This window comes from Heptranchias perlo, chromosome 32 (assembly GCF_035084215.1).
Source record: "Heptranchias perlo isolate sHepPer1 chromosome 32, sHepPer1.hap1, whole genome shotgun sequence".
Taxonomy (NCBI): domain Eukaryota; kingdom Metazoa; phylum Chordata; class Chondrichthyes; order Hexanchiformes; family Hexanchidae; genus Heptranchias; species Heptranchias perlo.
The window spans coordinates 17,906,594-17,921,828 of NC_090356.1; the positions used below are offsets into that span (position 1 = coordinate 17,906,594).

The 15,235-nt window shown below is 43.1% G+C and overlaps 1 protein-coding gene across 1 annotated transcript; it reads left to right on the forward strand.

The window, feature by feature from the left end:
• Nucleotides 1-12,032, forward strand: pink1 (PTEN induced kinase 1). The gene is made up of 8 exons (XM_067970514.1): nucleotides 1-484; nucleotides 1,981-2,544; nucleotides 3,641-3,738; nucleotides 5,808-5,990; nucleotides 7,439-7,602; nucleotides 8,516-8,643; nucleotides 8,834-9,070; nucleotides 10,884-12,032. Exons 1-8 carry the CDS (start codon nucleotides 164-166, stop codon nucleotides 11,139-11,141), a joined length of 1,953 nt encoding a protein of 650 aa, XP_067826615.1. The 5' UTR covers nucleotides 1-163; the 3' UTR covers nucleotides 11,142-12,032.
• Nucleotides 12,033-15,235: the final 3,203 nt, after the last annotated feature.

A 15,235-nucleotide genomic window follows, 5' to 3' on the forward strand; every position in this document is an offset into this window, starting at 1 on the left:
TGCCATGGTGACAGCGCTTGGTTGCGCTCACAGATCGCGCTCTTGTAGGTGAGACGCCCGAGTCCGGACCAGTTGGAGCGTCGACACCGCAACCGCGGCTCAAACTTTGCCCTCCTTTTTTTTTTAATGGTGCTGAAAGCGCAGTCGGGCCTAAATTTTCGCCATGTCGGTGCGACGGCTACTGACCCGCGGGTTGGAGCTGGGCCGCTCGGCGTTGCGCCTCGTCAACCCCGCGGTAAGAGGCAGGAACAGTGCCGCGTTTCTGCGGCCCTGGGCCCCGCAACCGCTCCAGCCTCCGCTGCCTGCCCGTTATCGGTACTTCCGCCTCTCTGTTAGCGGCCTGGCGGCCCAGCTGCAACGCCAGGCCTTTCGGCACCTTCGCGGGCCCCGCGGGGCCTTGCTGGCCTTCGGCCTGGGGCTGGGGTTCGTCGAGCAGCAGGTGGAAGAGGTGAGGAGGAGCATTGCTGTGTGCGAGGAGATCGAGGTAAGGAAGCCAGGACCGGAGAGGGGAATCTGGGGAATAATTTCAGTGTAAAAAAACATCTGAAAAATATATTTTACCAACCTGATGTGAGGGAACGTTAAATCAGGGACCTTTTATCTCCCAAAATAAAATTCTGGAAATAACTATTAGCTCAGTCAACATCTGAATAAATGTAAGGAATCTTCCAACACCAGGTTATAGTCCAACAGTTTTATTTGAAAATCACAAGCTTTCGGAGGCTTTCTCCTTCGTCAGGTGAGTGTGGGATTCTATGATGGGTACCCTTCATGGAATCCCACACTCACCTGACGAAGGAGAAAGCCTCCGAAAGCTTGTGATTTTCAAATAAAACTGTTGGACTATAACCTGGTGTTGGAAGATTCCTCACATTTGTCCACCCCAGTCCATCACCCGCATCTCCACATCACAACATCTGAATAGACAGGTTAACATTTCAGGTCGAGACCATGGGTGAATTTTCAACTTGCTGCCCATCGGCCGCCAGATTTTCATTTCCATTGATTTGAATGCAAGTGAAAATCGAGCGGTTTCTATAATGGGCAGTCAATACGCAACTCCAGTTTTACACCCAAACAGCAGGTTGATAATCCACCCCTCCCTGTCTGAACTCTGCAGTGCCCACTGGTGCACTGCTTGATGAGCTGAAAGGTTTTAGCTGGTTAAACTCCCTGTGCATTTGGAAGTCCCTAAGCCTTGACTCTGCCAACGTGCATTTAAGCTCGCAGGCGCTGTCTAGATTCACGTATGAACAACGATCACTTGAGCAAGGTAATGGAGTACTGTAGGTGCCTGTGCAATCATGTCCCAATGCAAGTCAATATCTTCAGGAAAGATGGGGATTTTCCCTGAGTTTAATATCAAATCTGACCTGTTGCAATTTAGGACGAAACTGGCAGATGTGGACCCATACCTCAGCAAGAGTCTGCACTTTTTAGGAGAGGGGGGAACTCGGACAAAATAAAGCTTCACTAAGCAAGAAAGTGCATTAATAGCAAGGGTTCTACCACACCAGTGATCATTTATTTGATTAGCTTGATGTGACCCCCCCCCTTCCTACCACAAAGAAGTACTGATAACTTCAGCTTCAATATTACTCTTGAATTAAGGGATGTGCCAGTACCAGCCATGCCTCCTTGATTATCTGGGATGGTGGCTGTGACAATAAGACCACAGTGTCTTAGTTTCCAAACCACAGCCTAGAGAACTTGCCTTGTCAGCTAGTGGTCAAGGACATCTAGCTGAACTTGGTAGATTAGTAAGAGTGCTGATGGCAGAGCTGCATTTTTAGCAGTTCCATTCATAAAGCTGGATTAAGATTTGCAGTTCAAAACTGTAGCTGCAGCTGAAAAAAGTTCCAATTTACATAAATGTGTAACAGGTTGATATAATTTGGTTAGTCACACAGGATGAATTCAGGCTGTTTCCTCACTTCCATCTTAATAAGATTAATTGTTCAATTTTTTTCCATCTGCCAGACACTGTTTAAAAGCAAGAAGATTAAATATGAAAACTCCATTCCTTTATGCACCCATGGATATCGCTTGGAAGATTACGTGATCGGACACCCAATTGGAAAGGGATGTAATGCAGCTGTGTACAAGGCGTTTATTCCTGGAGTAACCAACCCAAAGGCAAGCAACCTGATCACAACAAAAGAAAGACCCCAAGAGAGTAACAGGGAGGGAAAGAGTGCCGCCATTGTACAGGATGTCTCCAGTGGGGATACCGAAGTAAGAGAGAATATAGCGATTGCACAGGAAAAATCGAGTTTGAATTTCATGATTTTGGAGAGGGAAACATCAACTGACTCAGTGAGTGCATTGGAGGGAGACACCAGCTACCCAGTGAGTGCATCAGAGGTAGACACCAGCTACCCAGTGAGTGCATCGGAGGGAGACACCAACTACCCACTGAGTGCATCGGAGGGAGACACCAGCTGGCCACTGAGTGCATCGGAGGGAGACACCAGCTGGCCACCGAGTGCATCTGAGGGAGACACCAGCTACCCACTGGCTCTAAAAATGCTTTGGAACATATCAGTAAGTCAAACACAGATGCAAAGTTAAAGTTTGTTGCTTGAGCCTGAATGGAAGATGACCATATACTGGGATATATGGCACAAGATTTGCAGCTTGAATCCAGATCATGTTGTGCTTATAATGAAGAACCTTTTGGAGAGAGTACTCTCAGTATAAAATACTCCACTCTCCACCGAGTTGTAAAAAGAAAGTCGTGTTGTTTTATATTAACATTTTTCCTTTTTTAGTTGAGTAACAGTAATTACTAGCCCTAACAATAACAGTGTAGCATCCGGATGGAATCAAAGCAAAATTATGTATCAAAAATAGTTGCAGTGGATGAATAAAGTCCCCAGTTAGACACTGTCTGATCGTACACATTGAGGAGACCATAGAAACCAATCTGACCACTAAAATTAACCTCGTCTGAGGTCCAGCCTGTGGGGGACTTAAAAATCACTCTGCTCTGGCGACAACATTTCACAAATCATAGCAGGGTTGCTCGTCAGGGAATCAGGGGTCACCAACTCTTTGCAGGGGAATAGGTGGTTGTGAAAGATACATTTCAGTATTATTTTTCCATCATGTTCAACCCCCATCCGCATAACCATGGAGATCTGCCATTTCAATTTCCTCTCGTATCAGAATATTGCTCAGCATGGGAGGAGCGCCATAGATGAATTTGGGAATTGGTACCTGGATCCTGATCCAAAGGTGCCTCAGCCTGGAAAAACTGATACCAGCTCTTTTCTGTGTTCCCACCTGGCACCAGGGTCAGATTGGTGACATTTCTGCGCCTTTTGTTGATGGGTTTGAGTGGACCATGTTGCCCTACTTAACATACAAAACAGTCATTGATGTGCTTTGCTCAGGAAAAATAATATGATTTTGAGAAAATGGGGGTGAGTTGATGGGAACTTTATCATTAACATTTTATGGATTCCTGAGACACAGATCACAGTTTCCACTGTCTCCTCCTCCCATTTTGAACTTGGTATTTTTGCTGCAAAGTGAAAAATGAAAATAATTAAGGGGCAAAGCATTTTAAACAAGCACAGATGTTTTGCACATTAAGCCACACAGGATTTAGTCTCAGTGCTTGAACTTCTAATTGCAGGCCGGGTCCTCCAGTGATGCAATCCTGAGAACAATGGGCCAGGAGCTGGTTCCAACCACCCCCAACGCAGTAACCGGAGAGTTTGGCAGAACCAAAAGGTTAGATACACGTGTACTGCAGCTTTATTAGTGACTTTTTGCCTTATCAGTATGAATGTGATAGGATAAATGATCACAGATATATTGCACACCGTTAAATTTTTACTGTGGATTTTTCTTTTGTTTTGCTTAAATTTCTTAATTTTCCTTGTCTATGCTGTCATCATGTATTGTTTCCCAGCCAAGAGGGCATACAGTTACCAGACATGACGGTATCAAGCTAAAAGAAAAGGCTAACACAAATGCAAGGAAAAGTGGAAATCCAGCCAATTGGGAGGATTATAAAAAGAAACAAAGGGATACAAAAAAAGTATTAGGATCTGCAAAAAGGGAATATGAAGAATAAAAACTTGCAACGAATATTAAAGCTAACAGAAAAAGTTTTTATAAATATATTAAGAGAAAGAGAGGTAAAGGGGAATGCGGGCCCACTAAAGACGGATGCAGGCGAGAATATAATGGATAATAAGGAATCAAAAGCAAAGTACTGCGTATGCTGGAAATCTGATCTGGATAATAAGGAAATGGCAGACTTGTTAAATGAGCACTTGGTATCTGTTTTTACAGTGGAGGAAGAAGCCTAAATACTGTGGTACAAAGCAACCTAAAAATAAATCATGGGGAGGAACTTAGTGGATTTAATATAAATAAAAGAATGGCAATGGGGAAAATAATGGGACTTAAGATAGACAAATCTCTAAGACCTGATGGTTTCTACCCCAGGGTATTAAAAGAAATAGATGAGGAAATTGCACACCTATCAGTTTAACATCAGTTGTGGGGAAGTTACCGGAATCTGTCATCAGAGATAGAGCGACTGAATACTTGGACAAGTATCAGCCAATCAAAGAGAGTCGGCATGGATTTGTGATGGGTAGGTCATGCCTGACTAATCTAGTTGAATTTTTTGAGGAGGTCACTAGCGTGATGGACAGGGAAGTGACTATGGATGTTGCTTTTCACCATGTATACTAATGACTTGGATGAAGGAATAGAGAGTAGACTATCTAAGTTTGCCAGATGACACCAAGTTAGGAGGCACAGTAAGTTGTGTGGATGGGAGCAGGAAGTTACAGGTGGGACATGGACAGACTAAGCAAGTGGGTAAAACTATGGCAGATGGAGTTCAGTGTGGGGAAGTGTGAGGTCATCCACTTTGGATTTGTGAAAAAGATATCTGAATATTTTCTTAATGGACAGGTTTGTATTCCCTTGAGTTTAGAAGGTTGAGGGGTGATGTAATCAAGGCCTTTAAAATGATAAAGGGATTCAATAGGGTAGATATAGAGAAAACGTTTCCTCTGGCGAGGGAATCCAGGGCAAGGGGGCATAATCTTAAAATTAGAGCTAGGCCATTTAGGAGTGAAATCAGGAAGCACTTTTCTACACAAAGAATCATAGAATGATACAGCACAGTAGGAGGCCATTCAGCCCATTGTGCCTGTGTCGGCTCTTTGAAGGAGCTATCCAATTAGTCCTACTCCCCCGTCTTTTCCCCATAGCCCTGCAAATTTTTCCCTTTCAAGTATTTATCCAGTTCCCTCTTGAAAGTTATTATTGAATCTGCTTCATCCACCCTTTCAGGCAGTGCATTCCAGATCCCAAAAGGCCGTGGAGCTGGGTTAATTGAAAATTTCAAGACTGAGATCAATGGATTTGTGTTGGGTAAGGGTATTGAGGTATATGGAACAAAGGCGGGTAAATGGAGTTGAGTTACAGATCAGCCATGATCTAATTGAATGGTGGCATAGGCTCGAGGGACTGAATACCTACTCCTGTTTCTGTGACATACAAGAATAGCTTTGGGTGACCCTTCCTCTTACTCTGCAATCACAGCCAAGATAGGAATTCTGCACCTGTGGCAGTGAGCCTGCTTCTTATCTTTGTGGCATGGCAGGCTGCTTTGCTGGCTTACTGCACTACAACTCCACCATCATATTGGGGTTCAATTGAAACCATTTAATATTATGCTATTTGCTATATACAAGGACATTGAGACACACCAATTACTTTAATATTCCACCTGAGATGTTCTTTGCTTCATAACTTCTCCCAATTACTTTGATCAGACCCTACAGTCATAACAGAAAGAAGATGAAACCACATCCAAACATCATCCAGATCTTCCGAGCTTTCACAGCCAACGTTCCACTCTTGCCTGGAGCTTGGAGAGAGTATCCCGATGTACTGCCAACCAGATTGAATCCTAGTGGGTTTGGACACAACCGCACTCTCTTTCTGGTGATGAAAAAGTAAGCAGTTCAGGCCCTGCAAGGTGTGTGTATTTAGGGGCTGCTGTCTGAAGAATTAGCTCAGGTCCACCATGTGAAATGCTTTGAGTTTGGCAGGGAAGGAAACCTGAAATCAGCCATGGTAAAACAAATAATGTAGGTTTCTACGTGGGATGTAAGGGATTGATTGAGTCCTAAATATTAGACATCTGGAGCTCATACCATGCTTTAGCCTGGTTCAGTTAGCCTACCTCATGATTCACTGATCCCAGATTGATGTTGGTTGAGCAGTATAGTTATTGGCACTCTGCAGGATTACCAGGTTTTTCATTTTAGGTCAGTGTACAGTTGCAGGAAAAGATTCAGAACTTTTTTTAGTGTCTTATCTGCATTCCCTTTGTACCTTTTGCTCAACATGGTGCAGAACCTGTGACTGGGAAATAATCTATATGACATGTTGCAGTGTTAAACTGCATTTGGTTCGAAGATTTAGATTATTTGAACATGGATTAGAGCCATAGTATAGCATGGGACCCACTTACAACCCACGTACCCGTCACCTGGTCTAGGCAGACCCGCTACAAGCGTCCACTCAGAGCTCTGAGATGTTGCTGGAGTGAGGATTCAGTGTAGTCCCCGCCTCGCTTGCTGTCCAGTGAGAGAGAGTGAAGAAATGTTAGGAAGTGATATTCTCAGTATCCCCACAGGCCCTATAAAATACAACTGTTGGTACTATAGATTTTTCCCCCTTCCTGTTGGGCAATGCTCGGCCTCCACTTGGGAATAGCCTGGGTGACCCATTTGAAGTCCAAAGCTCACTCTGCGGTGAAGTATGTTGCCACATTGTAGAAAGTGGCTCTTGAGCAAGACATGCTCTAAACTGCAATCAAAACAAAAAGTTGATTAACACTGTTGGCTCAGTTGTTTATGGCAGATTAGGAAGGTCAAACGTTCAATCACTGGTCTGTGCTGAGTTAGCTGATCTCAATTGGTGTAGCATTGGGGCCCTTGTGGCTCTGTGTTAGGGATCTGGCTCTTGATTGCTTTCCAGTGACCCTTGCTGGAACTGCATATGGGTGGAGATTGAGTGAGGACAGGATAGGGCTTGGTTATGATGTCCCCACAGTCAGAAAACCTACTGACGCTTGCTATCTAGGATCGTGCATAAAAAGTGATGGTTTGGGTACCAGAGGGTGCGTTGCATCTATGGAACTGTAGTGCAACAAGAGTCAGCACCTTTAGGAGGGGAGCAGGGAAAATTAACGTGAAAGAAATGGGGGGGGGGGGGAGAAAGCACTGTTTTACACCACGAGCATTTTGACTATAAGTGAGGCTGTTTGATGCTGTTGAAAGTGTTGCTGCTTTTCAAATGATATTATACGTTGAATAGGTTGAAGAATTAGCTATTTGATAACACCTTTTTAGCAGCACAAAACACAGAGCTGATATTTATGTGTTTTGTGCCTTAGCTATCCATGCACCCTGCGCCAGTACCTGCAGGTCTGTATCCCCAGCACTAAGTGTGCTACCTTGATGATTCTTCAGTTGCTGGAGGGAGTGGATCATCTGGTTCAACATGACATTGCGCACAGAGACCTGAAGTCTGATAATATCCTGGTGGAGTTTGATTCAGGTGATTGTATAGATTGGGTGGGAGCGGGGAAGATCCTGTAAGCAGTCATCGAAATTTAGATTTTTTTTTAAAGTTTTGACATCTCTGCATGCACAAAAATTATATTCGGAAAGAAGTTCAATCTAACAGCAAACAGTAAGTAAAAGCAAAGTATAAAATATATCAGACAAAATATATCGGACATCAAAATGTAAGGCATACAGAATCACATGGACCAGGAGACTGGTGACATGAGGAGAGGACAACAGCAGCTGTTCAGGGAAAGGAGTGGAGACCACTCCTGCTCTTATGCCAGTATCTAACTAGAATGAAACACCACAAACAATTGTCTCACCAATTCAAGGTTCAATCCTCTCTCACCACTAATGAATTCCTTTGCTCCAAAATAACTTTTAAATGGGATCTATGACTGGTCTTTCAGCTCATTAACTTATTAAATGCCTCTGTCCCATCAAAGAAAGCCTGGGCATAATATATCACAATTAATTAAGAGAGGATTTGTCTAGAATTCCCAGTCTTGAGGCACAGAACTCTGTACAGGAGAAAGGTCTGGCTATGTGTTTGCACAATGTATAGTGCAGTCAAGTTTGTATATCCTATATTCTTCTTGCTTTTTTTCTAAAAATATCCACCTGAAAAAGATGGAGGGGTTTATAGTCTATATTTCACATAGGTCATTGATAGCTGCAATCCTACAGTTTCTGTGGCACCACAAAAGATTTTTTTTTTGCAACACTTCATGAATCAGTTTTTTTATTCTTCATTTAATGATTTTAATTCCACGGAAAATAATTGATATTTTTCAGTTCATAGCACTATTGCCTCCATTTTAAAATTGCTGATTCATGACTCACTCTGGAACCTGATAAAGCACAATATAAATGTGAGTCTTTCTTTCCTGTGTACTGTTTAGTTAGCTGTCCACGTTTGGTGATCACCGACTTTGGTTGCTGTCTGGCAGATGAAGATCTGGGGTTGAGGCTTCTCTTTACCAGTGTGTATGTCGATCGGGGAGGCAATAGCTGCCTGATGGCTCCTGAGGCAAGTGCACTGAAAATATATGTAAAATGAAGGGAAGCTAGTACTTGTGCACAGTTTATGTTTGTAGTGAGACTTGCCTGTCTGTAACTCCAATCAGAGCCACTGGTTTATGGTAACTGAATAAGTCAAGATTCTTTGACTAGTTGGTGCAGCGAGTTCCAAGTCTAATCCCTACTCTTGTGCTTTTCAGATTTCTGCAGCAGTACCTGGACCCAGTGTAGCTATTGATTACAGCAAATCAGATGCCTGGTCAGTGGGTACCTTAGCCTATGAGATCCTGGGTCTTCCCAATCCATTTTATGAACAAGGAAGGGATCGCCTGGAGAGCAGGAACTACCAAGAGAATCAGCTGCCGCCTCTGCCAGGCTCCATTCACAGAGACGTGAGGCAGGTGGTGAAACATTTGTTGTGCAGAGATCCTAAGAGGGTGAGTACAGCAGCAATAGTTGAAACTGTTTATTGACTTGGAATTAATAGAGGTCCTTTTGTAAAGTGCCCTTGGTATATCACAGCCTTGGATTACAACCTTGTTTTTAATGGCTTCCTCATTAAAGCATAACCCCTTTCTGATTCAGGATCTATAACATGTTCACCGTTATAACCTATAATTTGAATGGCTCCTAAAGAGAACATAATGAGGATTTATCTTACCATGTTGAATTTAAAATGAAGTATATGTTGTATTGTTGGTATCATCTTTTTCCTGCACCAATTACGATGGCACACTTAGTTAGTATTCCCTTGTACCCTGTAACAATCTGTTTCTTTTCTGTTTTGAAAATTATTTCAATTCCTTTCCTAAAGATGCTAACTTGCTGGGGAAAAGGTTCAAAGACATGAGCAGGTGTCCGGTACCTGGCCATTCATCATTTGCGAGCCCTAGGCACTGAATGTCAACAGGCTATTCAAGTAAACAATGTCATAGCCAACCCCGAGCTCAATCCTGTCCTCGCCTAATGTCCACACACTTGCACTTTCCAGCAGGGGTCACTGGATAGGGAAACCTTGGCTCAATTGTTCTCCCCTCAACCTATTTCTGTTCTTGAGGCCAGTTGTAGTGTCCCAACTGCTGCCCCGATTGAGGTAGCCCATTCAGCATAGACCACCCTAAACATTCACTCCCTTCATCACTGGCGCAGCGTGGCTGCAGTGTGTACCATCTACAGGATACACTGCAGCAATTCGCCAAGGCTTCTTCGACAGCACCTCCCAAACCCATGACCTCTACCACCTAGAAGGCCGTTCCTTCATCGTTGCTGGGTCAAAATCCTGGAACTCCCTACCTAACAGCATTGTGGGAGAACTTTCCCACATCCCATGAATGAATAAAAAAAAGCCTTCATCCAGTAGGGGAGATGGAGTCTGGAGATTAAATCAAGTTAATATGTTTAGCCCATGTACCATATGGGGCTTTGCTGTACTCGCCCAATGTTTCACACATGCAATTATGCAGGTGCCATCCACCCAGCAGTGCCTCACTCAGTTGTCCATTCTTCATGAAAGTGAAGATGAGAATCTTGAAGTTGATTCTTCAGCCGTGGCTCAGTGGGTAGCACTCTCACCCAGAAGGTCGTGGGTTCAAGCCCCACTCCATAGATTTGAGCACAATTTCTAGGCTGACACTCCCAGTGCAGTACTGAGGGCGTGATGCACTGTCGGAGGTGCTGTCTTTTGGATGAGATGTTAAACCGAGGCCCCGTCTGCCCTCTCAGGTGGCTGTAGAAGATCTCATTGCACTATTCGACAAAGAGCAAGGAAGTTCTTCCTGGTGTCCTGGCCAATATTTATCCCTCAATCAACATCACTAAAAGAGATGATCTGGTTATTATCACATTGCTGTTTGTGGGATCTTGCTGTGCACAAATTGGCTGCCGCGTTTCCTACATTACAACAGTAACTACTCTTCAAAAGTACTTCATTGGCTGAAAAGCACTTTGGGACGTCCTGAGGTTGTGAAAGGCGCTATATGAATGCAAGTCTGACTTTCTTTCTCTAGGCCACACGGAACCAATAGAGCTTGTAAAAGAAGGATTGAAGGGAATTGTCTCCTTCCACGCTTCATTCTAAAGCCTCTTCTCTCCCGGCTGTTATCCCCCAGTTTTTAGCTCTGGGGCACTGAAGCTGAATGCACTGTCCTTCCTAGCAACCCATCTGACATCAGCTAAAAGTGTGGATTCTCATCATCTGTTGACCTGTATAATCTGGAACTGAACGTGCATTTTTTTCTTTCCCTCTCACAGCGCCTGTCAGCAAGAGTTGCTGCGGACATGCTGCACCTACACCTGTGGGGGGAGGAGCTCCTTGCCTCGGCTCAGATCAGTGTGGAGAAGGTTGTTGACTGGCTTCGGTGCCAGACCCTGCTCACCTTCCTGCAGGTCACGATGAGTTGCAAATTATCTGTGGAGACCGAACTAAAGAGAAGCTTCTTGGCAAATCTCAGTTTTGAAGAAGTGAGGATGGGACTGGATCTACTGCTACACGGGAGGAGCAACCTCTAAATGCAACACATGAGTTCACATCAATAAATAATACACTGGGTTCTAAAACAGAATTTAGGTGAAATTAATGCTACTAATTAGGGACCTAGGAATAAAACTTTGCGCTTAATTGATAATTGATGAGATGAATAAGAGCTTAAACAGCGCGTCTGGGACTTATGCTGGCCCAATAATTAATAATAGGAAGTGAATATTTAATACTATCTCACCATATAGTACTTCACTGACATCAAGGGGAACTTCTGTAGATTTCAAACAGCTGGAAAATAAATATGTGGATGTGTGACTAACTCTGTGTTTACTATAGAATGTTACTGACTCTGCCTATCTGACATGGAGGGCAGCTCACCACTGAGTTGTGGTGTTTCTTGCACCACTTGTACCTTGAAGTCAAGCCCTGGCACTCAGCACTTTTATTTTAAACAATCCAGATGAAGGTCCAAGGCCTACAGTGCAGGACATCAACAAGTTGTAAAGTGTATGAGAAGAATGAAGACAGATCATTAAGTAGGGGTAGGTGACACTAAGCCTTGGTTTTAAAAGCCTGTAGATTATAGGAGGAAAGGAAGCCTGGGGGGGGAGGGGCAAAGAGTTCCACAGTTTTTGAGATTTTGGAGAGGGAAAAATAAGTTTGCAGACATTTGAAATTTTAATCCTGTGGGCAGGAACTATTAGTCATGCACAGATTGCATTTAGAGAAAAAAATCTAGAAACTAACTGGGTCATTTTTTCTGCATATCTTGCTTGTAGCAGCTTCTCTTGCAGCTAGATTAGTCGCTGAGCTAATTAACTAGCCTATCACAGTGATCTACAGATATGTTATCAGTCTGTATTCACAGTGTAGTTCTGTTAAAATAATTTGAATAAACTTAGTGTCATCTGAAATTTGAATATTGATCTCGTTCTCATTTCTCTCAGCCCTTTTTGCTGCTACATAAATCATTGATTTCCAGCATTCTGATCATATGAGACAACATTAGCAATTTAAATACATTCTCTGATGTGAACCAAACTTCAACAATACTTCATGTCAGAACCAAATTCCTCTCAAAATTGGAAGTTGGGTACCATCTAACATTCCAGCCAAATGCCATAAAATGAAGCCATCCTTATTTGTAGAACCTGCACATTTAATAGGAATCACCTATCATCTACTCAGAAATTACTTATAACAATTCCCTTTCAGAAGTTCCTCTTACAAACCCCTTTACTGGTTAGATAACCTTCCCCCCTCACCCCGCCTCTTCTCCATAATACTTATATTTTCCCTTCTCACTTTAATTTTCCCTTTCAACAGTCCATAAATTACAACTGGTCCAGAGTACTGCAGCATGAGATCTCACCCACAGTGAAGCCACATCTCCATCACTCCTGTTTTTACAAGCTCCTTGAGCTCTAGAGAATCAAGTTTAAGATTTTGACTTTCAAATCATTCCATGCCCTCAACATCTCTGCGATGTCACCTCCCACGCTGCATTCAAAAGCTTTCTAAAGACCCTTCTCTTCCACCGTGCTTTTGCTTCCCCCTTTTGCCCCCGCTTCCCTTTTGCCCCTGCCCTGTAAACTGCACTGAGACATCTCTGCGTATGAAGTGCACTATAGAAGCAGAGTTGTTTTTTCTCTGTCCTCTCATGCAGCTAGTGACTCGCAATGTGGGAGATTCCTCAGGCACTGGCAACCCTGTGGTACCTCATCCAGTATGCCATTCAGATCTGAGTTAGCATGTTTTATATGGATCGAAACCCAATGAAAGATGACCTCCTGTGGTATTGGCTATGAGATTTAATGAAGGGCTGTTGGGAGTTGCTAGTTAATTGGACACAAACAGGCAAGTAAACATCTTCATATCAAGGAGGGAAATTAGAAAATCTCCCAGCTTCCTTGATGGCTCAGTGGATAAATGCCCTGCCTACTTGGCCATATAAACCAAGAGCAAGAGTCCTGAAGGCTGTGTTGCCTACTCGGTGCCAGGGTTAAGGACATCACCTCAGGGCTGGAGAGAAACTTGGAGTGGGAGGGGGAGGATCCAGTTGTCGTGGTCCACGTAGGTACCAACGACATAGGTAGGACTAAGAAAGAGGTTCTGCTGAGGGAGTTTGAGCAGCTAGGGACTAAATTAAAAAGCAGTACCACGAAGCTGATAATCTCCAGATTATTACCTGAGCCACGAGCAAATTGACACAGGGTAAATCAGATCAGAGAGATGAATGCGTGGCTCAAAGATTGGTGTGGGAGAAGTGGGTTTCGATTCATGGGGCACTGGCACCAGTACTGGGGAAAGAGGGAGCTGTTCCGTTAGGACAGGCTTCACCTGAACCATGCTGGGACCAGTGTTCTGGAAACCGAATAACTAGGGCAGTAGAGAAGGCTTTAAACTAAATAGAGGAGGGGAGGGCTCAGGTGGGGCGAAGTTTACATTGATAAAGAAAATAGACAAGGAAGTAGTACAGGAAAGTGATGGGGGTAATGATAAACAGAGTGTGTCAGGAAGGGATAGAGCGTACAAACATAAGAATGCACTAGCAAATGGGGCTGGGGTAGGAAAGAATGGTAAAAAGACAAAATTAAAGGTTCTTTATCTGAATGTGCGCAGCATTCGTAATAAGAGAGATGAATTGAAGGCACAAATAGAAACAAATGGGTATGATCTCGTGGTCATTACAGAGACGTGGTTGCAAGGTGACCAAGGTTGGGAGCTAAATATTCAGGGTTATTTAACATTTCGGAAGGATAGGAAGAAAGGTAAAGGTGATGGGGTAGCTCTGTTAATAAAGGATGAAATTGGTATAACAGTGAGAAATGATCTTGGCTCAGTAGATCAAGATGTCGAATCAATTTGGGTGGAGGTAAGAAATAGCAAGGGAAAGAAATCACTGGTAGGAGTAGTATATAGGCCCCCTAACAGTAGCTACACTGTAGGGCAAAATATAAATTAGGAAATAAGGGGGGCTTGTAAAAAAGGTAATGCAATAATCATGGGTGATTTTAACTTTCACATAGATTGGACAAATCAAATTGGCAAAAATAGCCCTGAGGAGGAGTTCATAGAGTGTATTAGGGACTGTTTCTTAGACCAATACATTGGGTTTCCAACCAGGGAACGGGCCATTTTGGATCTGGTAGTGGGTAATGAAACAGGATTAATTAATGATCTCAATGTCAAGGACCCCTTGGGAAGCAGTGATCATAACATGATAGAATTTCACATCCAGTTTGAGAGTGAGGATCTTGGGTCTGAAACTACTGTATTAAACTTAAATAAGGGCAATTTTAAAGGAATGAGGGCGGAATTGGCTAAAATGGACTGGGTAAACAGATTAGATGGTATGATGGTGGATAAGCAGTGGCAAACATTTAAAAAGATATTTTATGACTCGCAACAAAAATATATCCCTGTGAGGAGGAAAGACTCCACAAAAAGGGTGAGCCAACCATGGCTAACTAAGGAAGTCAAGAATGGTATCGGTTAAAAGAAAAAGCATACAACATGGCAAAGATTACTGGTAAGCCCAAAAATTTTAAGAACCAGCAAAGGATGACTAAAAGAATAATAAAGAGGGAGAAAATAAATTATGAGTAAACTAGCAAGAAATATAAAAACTGACAGTAAAATCTTCTACAAGTATATAAAAAGGAAGAGGGTAGCTAAAGTAAACATTGGTCCCTTAGAGGATGAGACTGGGGAAATAATAATGGAAAACAAGGAAATGGCAGAGGAATTGAACAGATATTTTGTATCTGTCTTCACAGTAGAAGACACTGATAACATACCAATAATAGTAGAAAATCAAGGGGCAAAGGGGAGGGAAGAACTAAAAACAATCACTATCACTAGAGAAAAAGTACTAGGTAAACTAATGGGTCTAAAGGCTGACAAGTCCCCTGGATCTGATGGCTTGCATCCGAGGGTCTTAAAGGAAGTGGCTACAGAGATAGTGGATGCATTGGTTGTAATCTTCCAGAATTCACTAGATTCTGGAAAGTTCCCAGCGGATTGGAAAACCGCAAACGTAACACCCCTATTCAAGAAGGGAGTGAGACAGAAAGTAAGTAACTATAGACCAGTTAGCCTAACATCTGTCATTGGGAAAATG

Bases quoted from the DNA above. Each gene is read 5' to 3' on its own strand.
- pink1 (XM_067970514.1), top strand. From the start codon at position 164: ATGTCGGTGCGACGGCTACTGACCCGCGGGTTGGAGCTGGGCCGCTCG. The intron at 2,545-3,640 runs GTAAGTCAAACA...TTCTAATTGCAG, and splicing joins AAATGCTTTGGAACATATCA to GCCGGGTCCTCCAGTGATGC. The intron at 8,644-8,833 runs GCAAGTGCACTG...TGTGCTTTTCAG, and splicing joins GCTGCCTGATGGCTCCTGAG to ATTTCTGCAGCAGTACCTGG.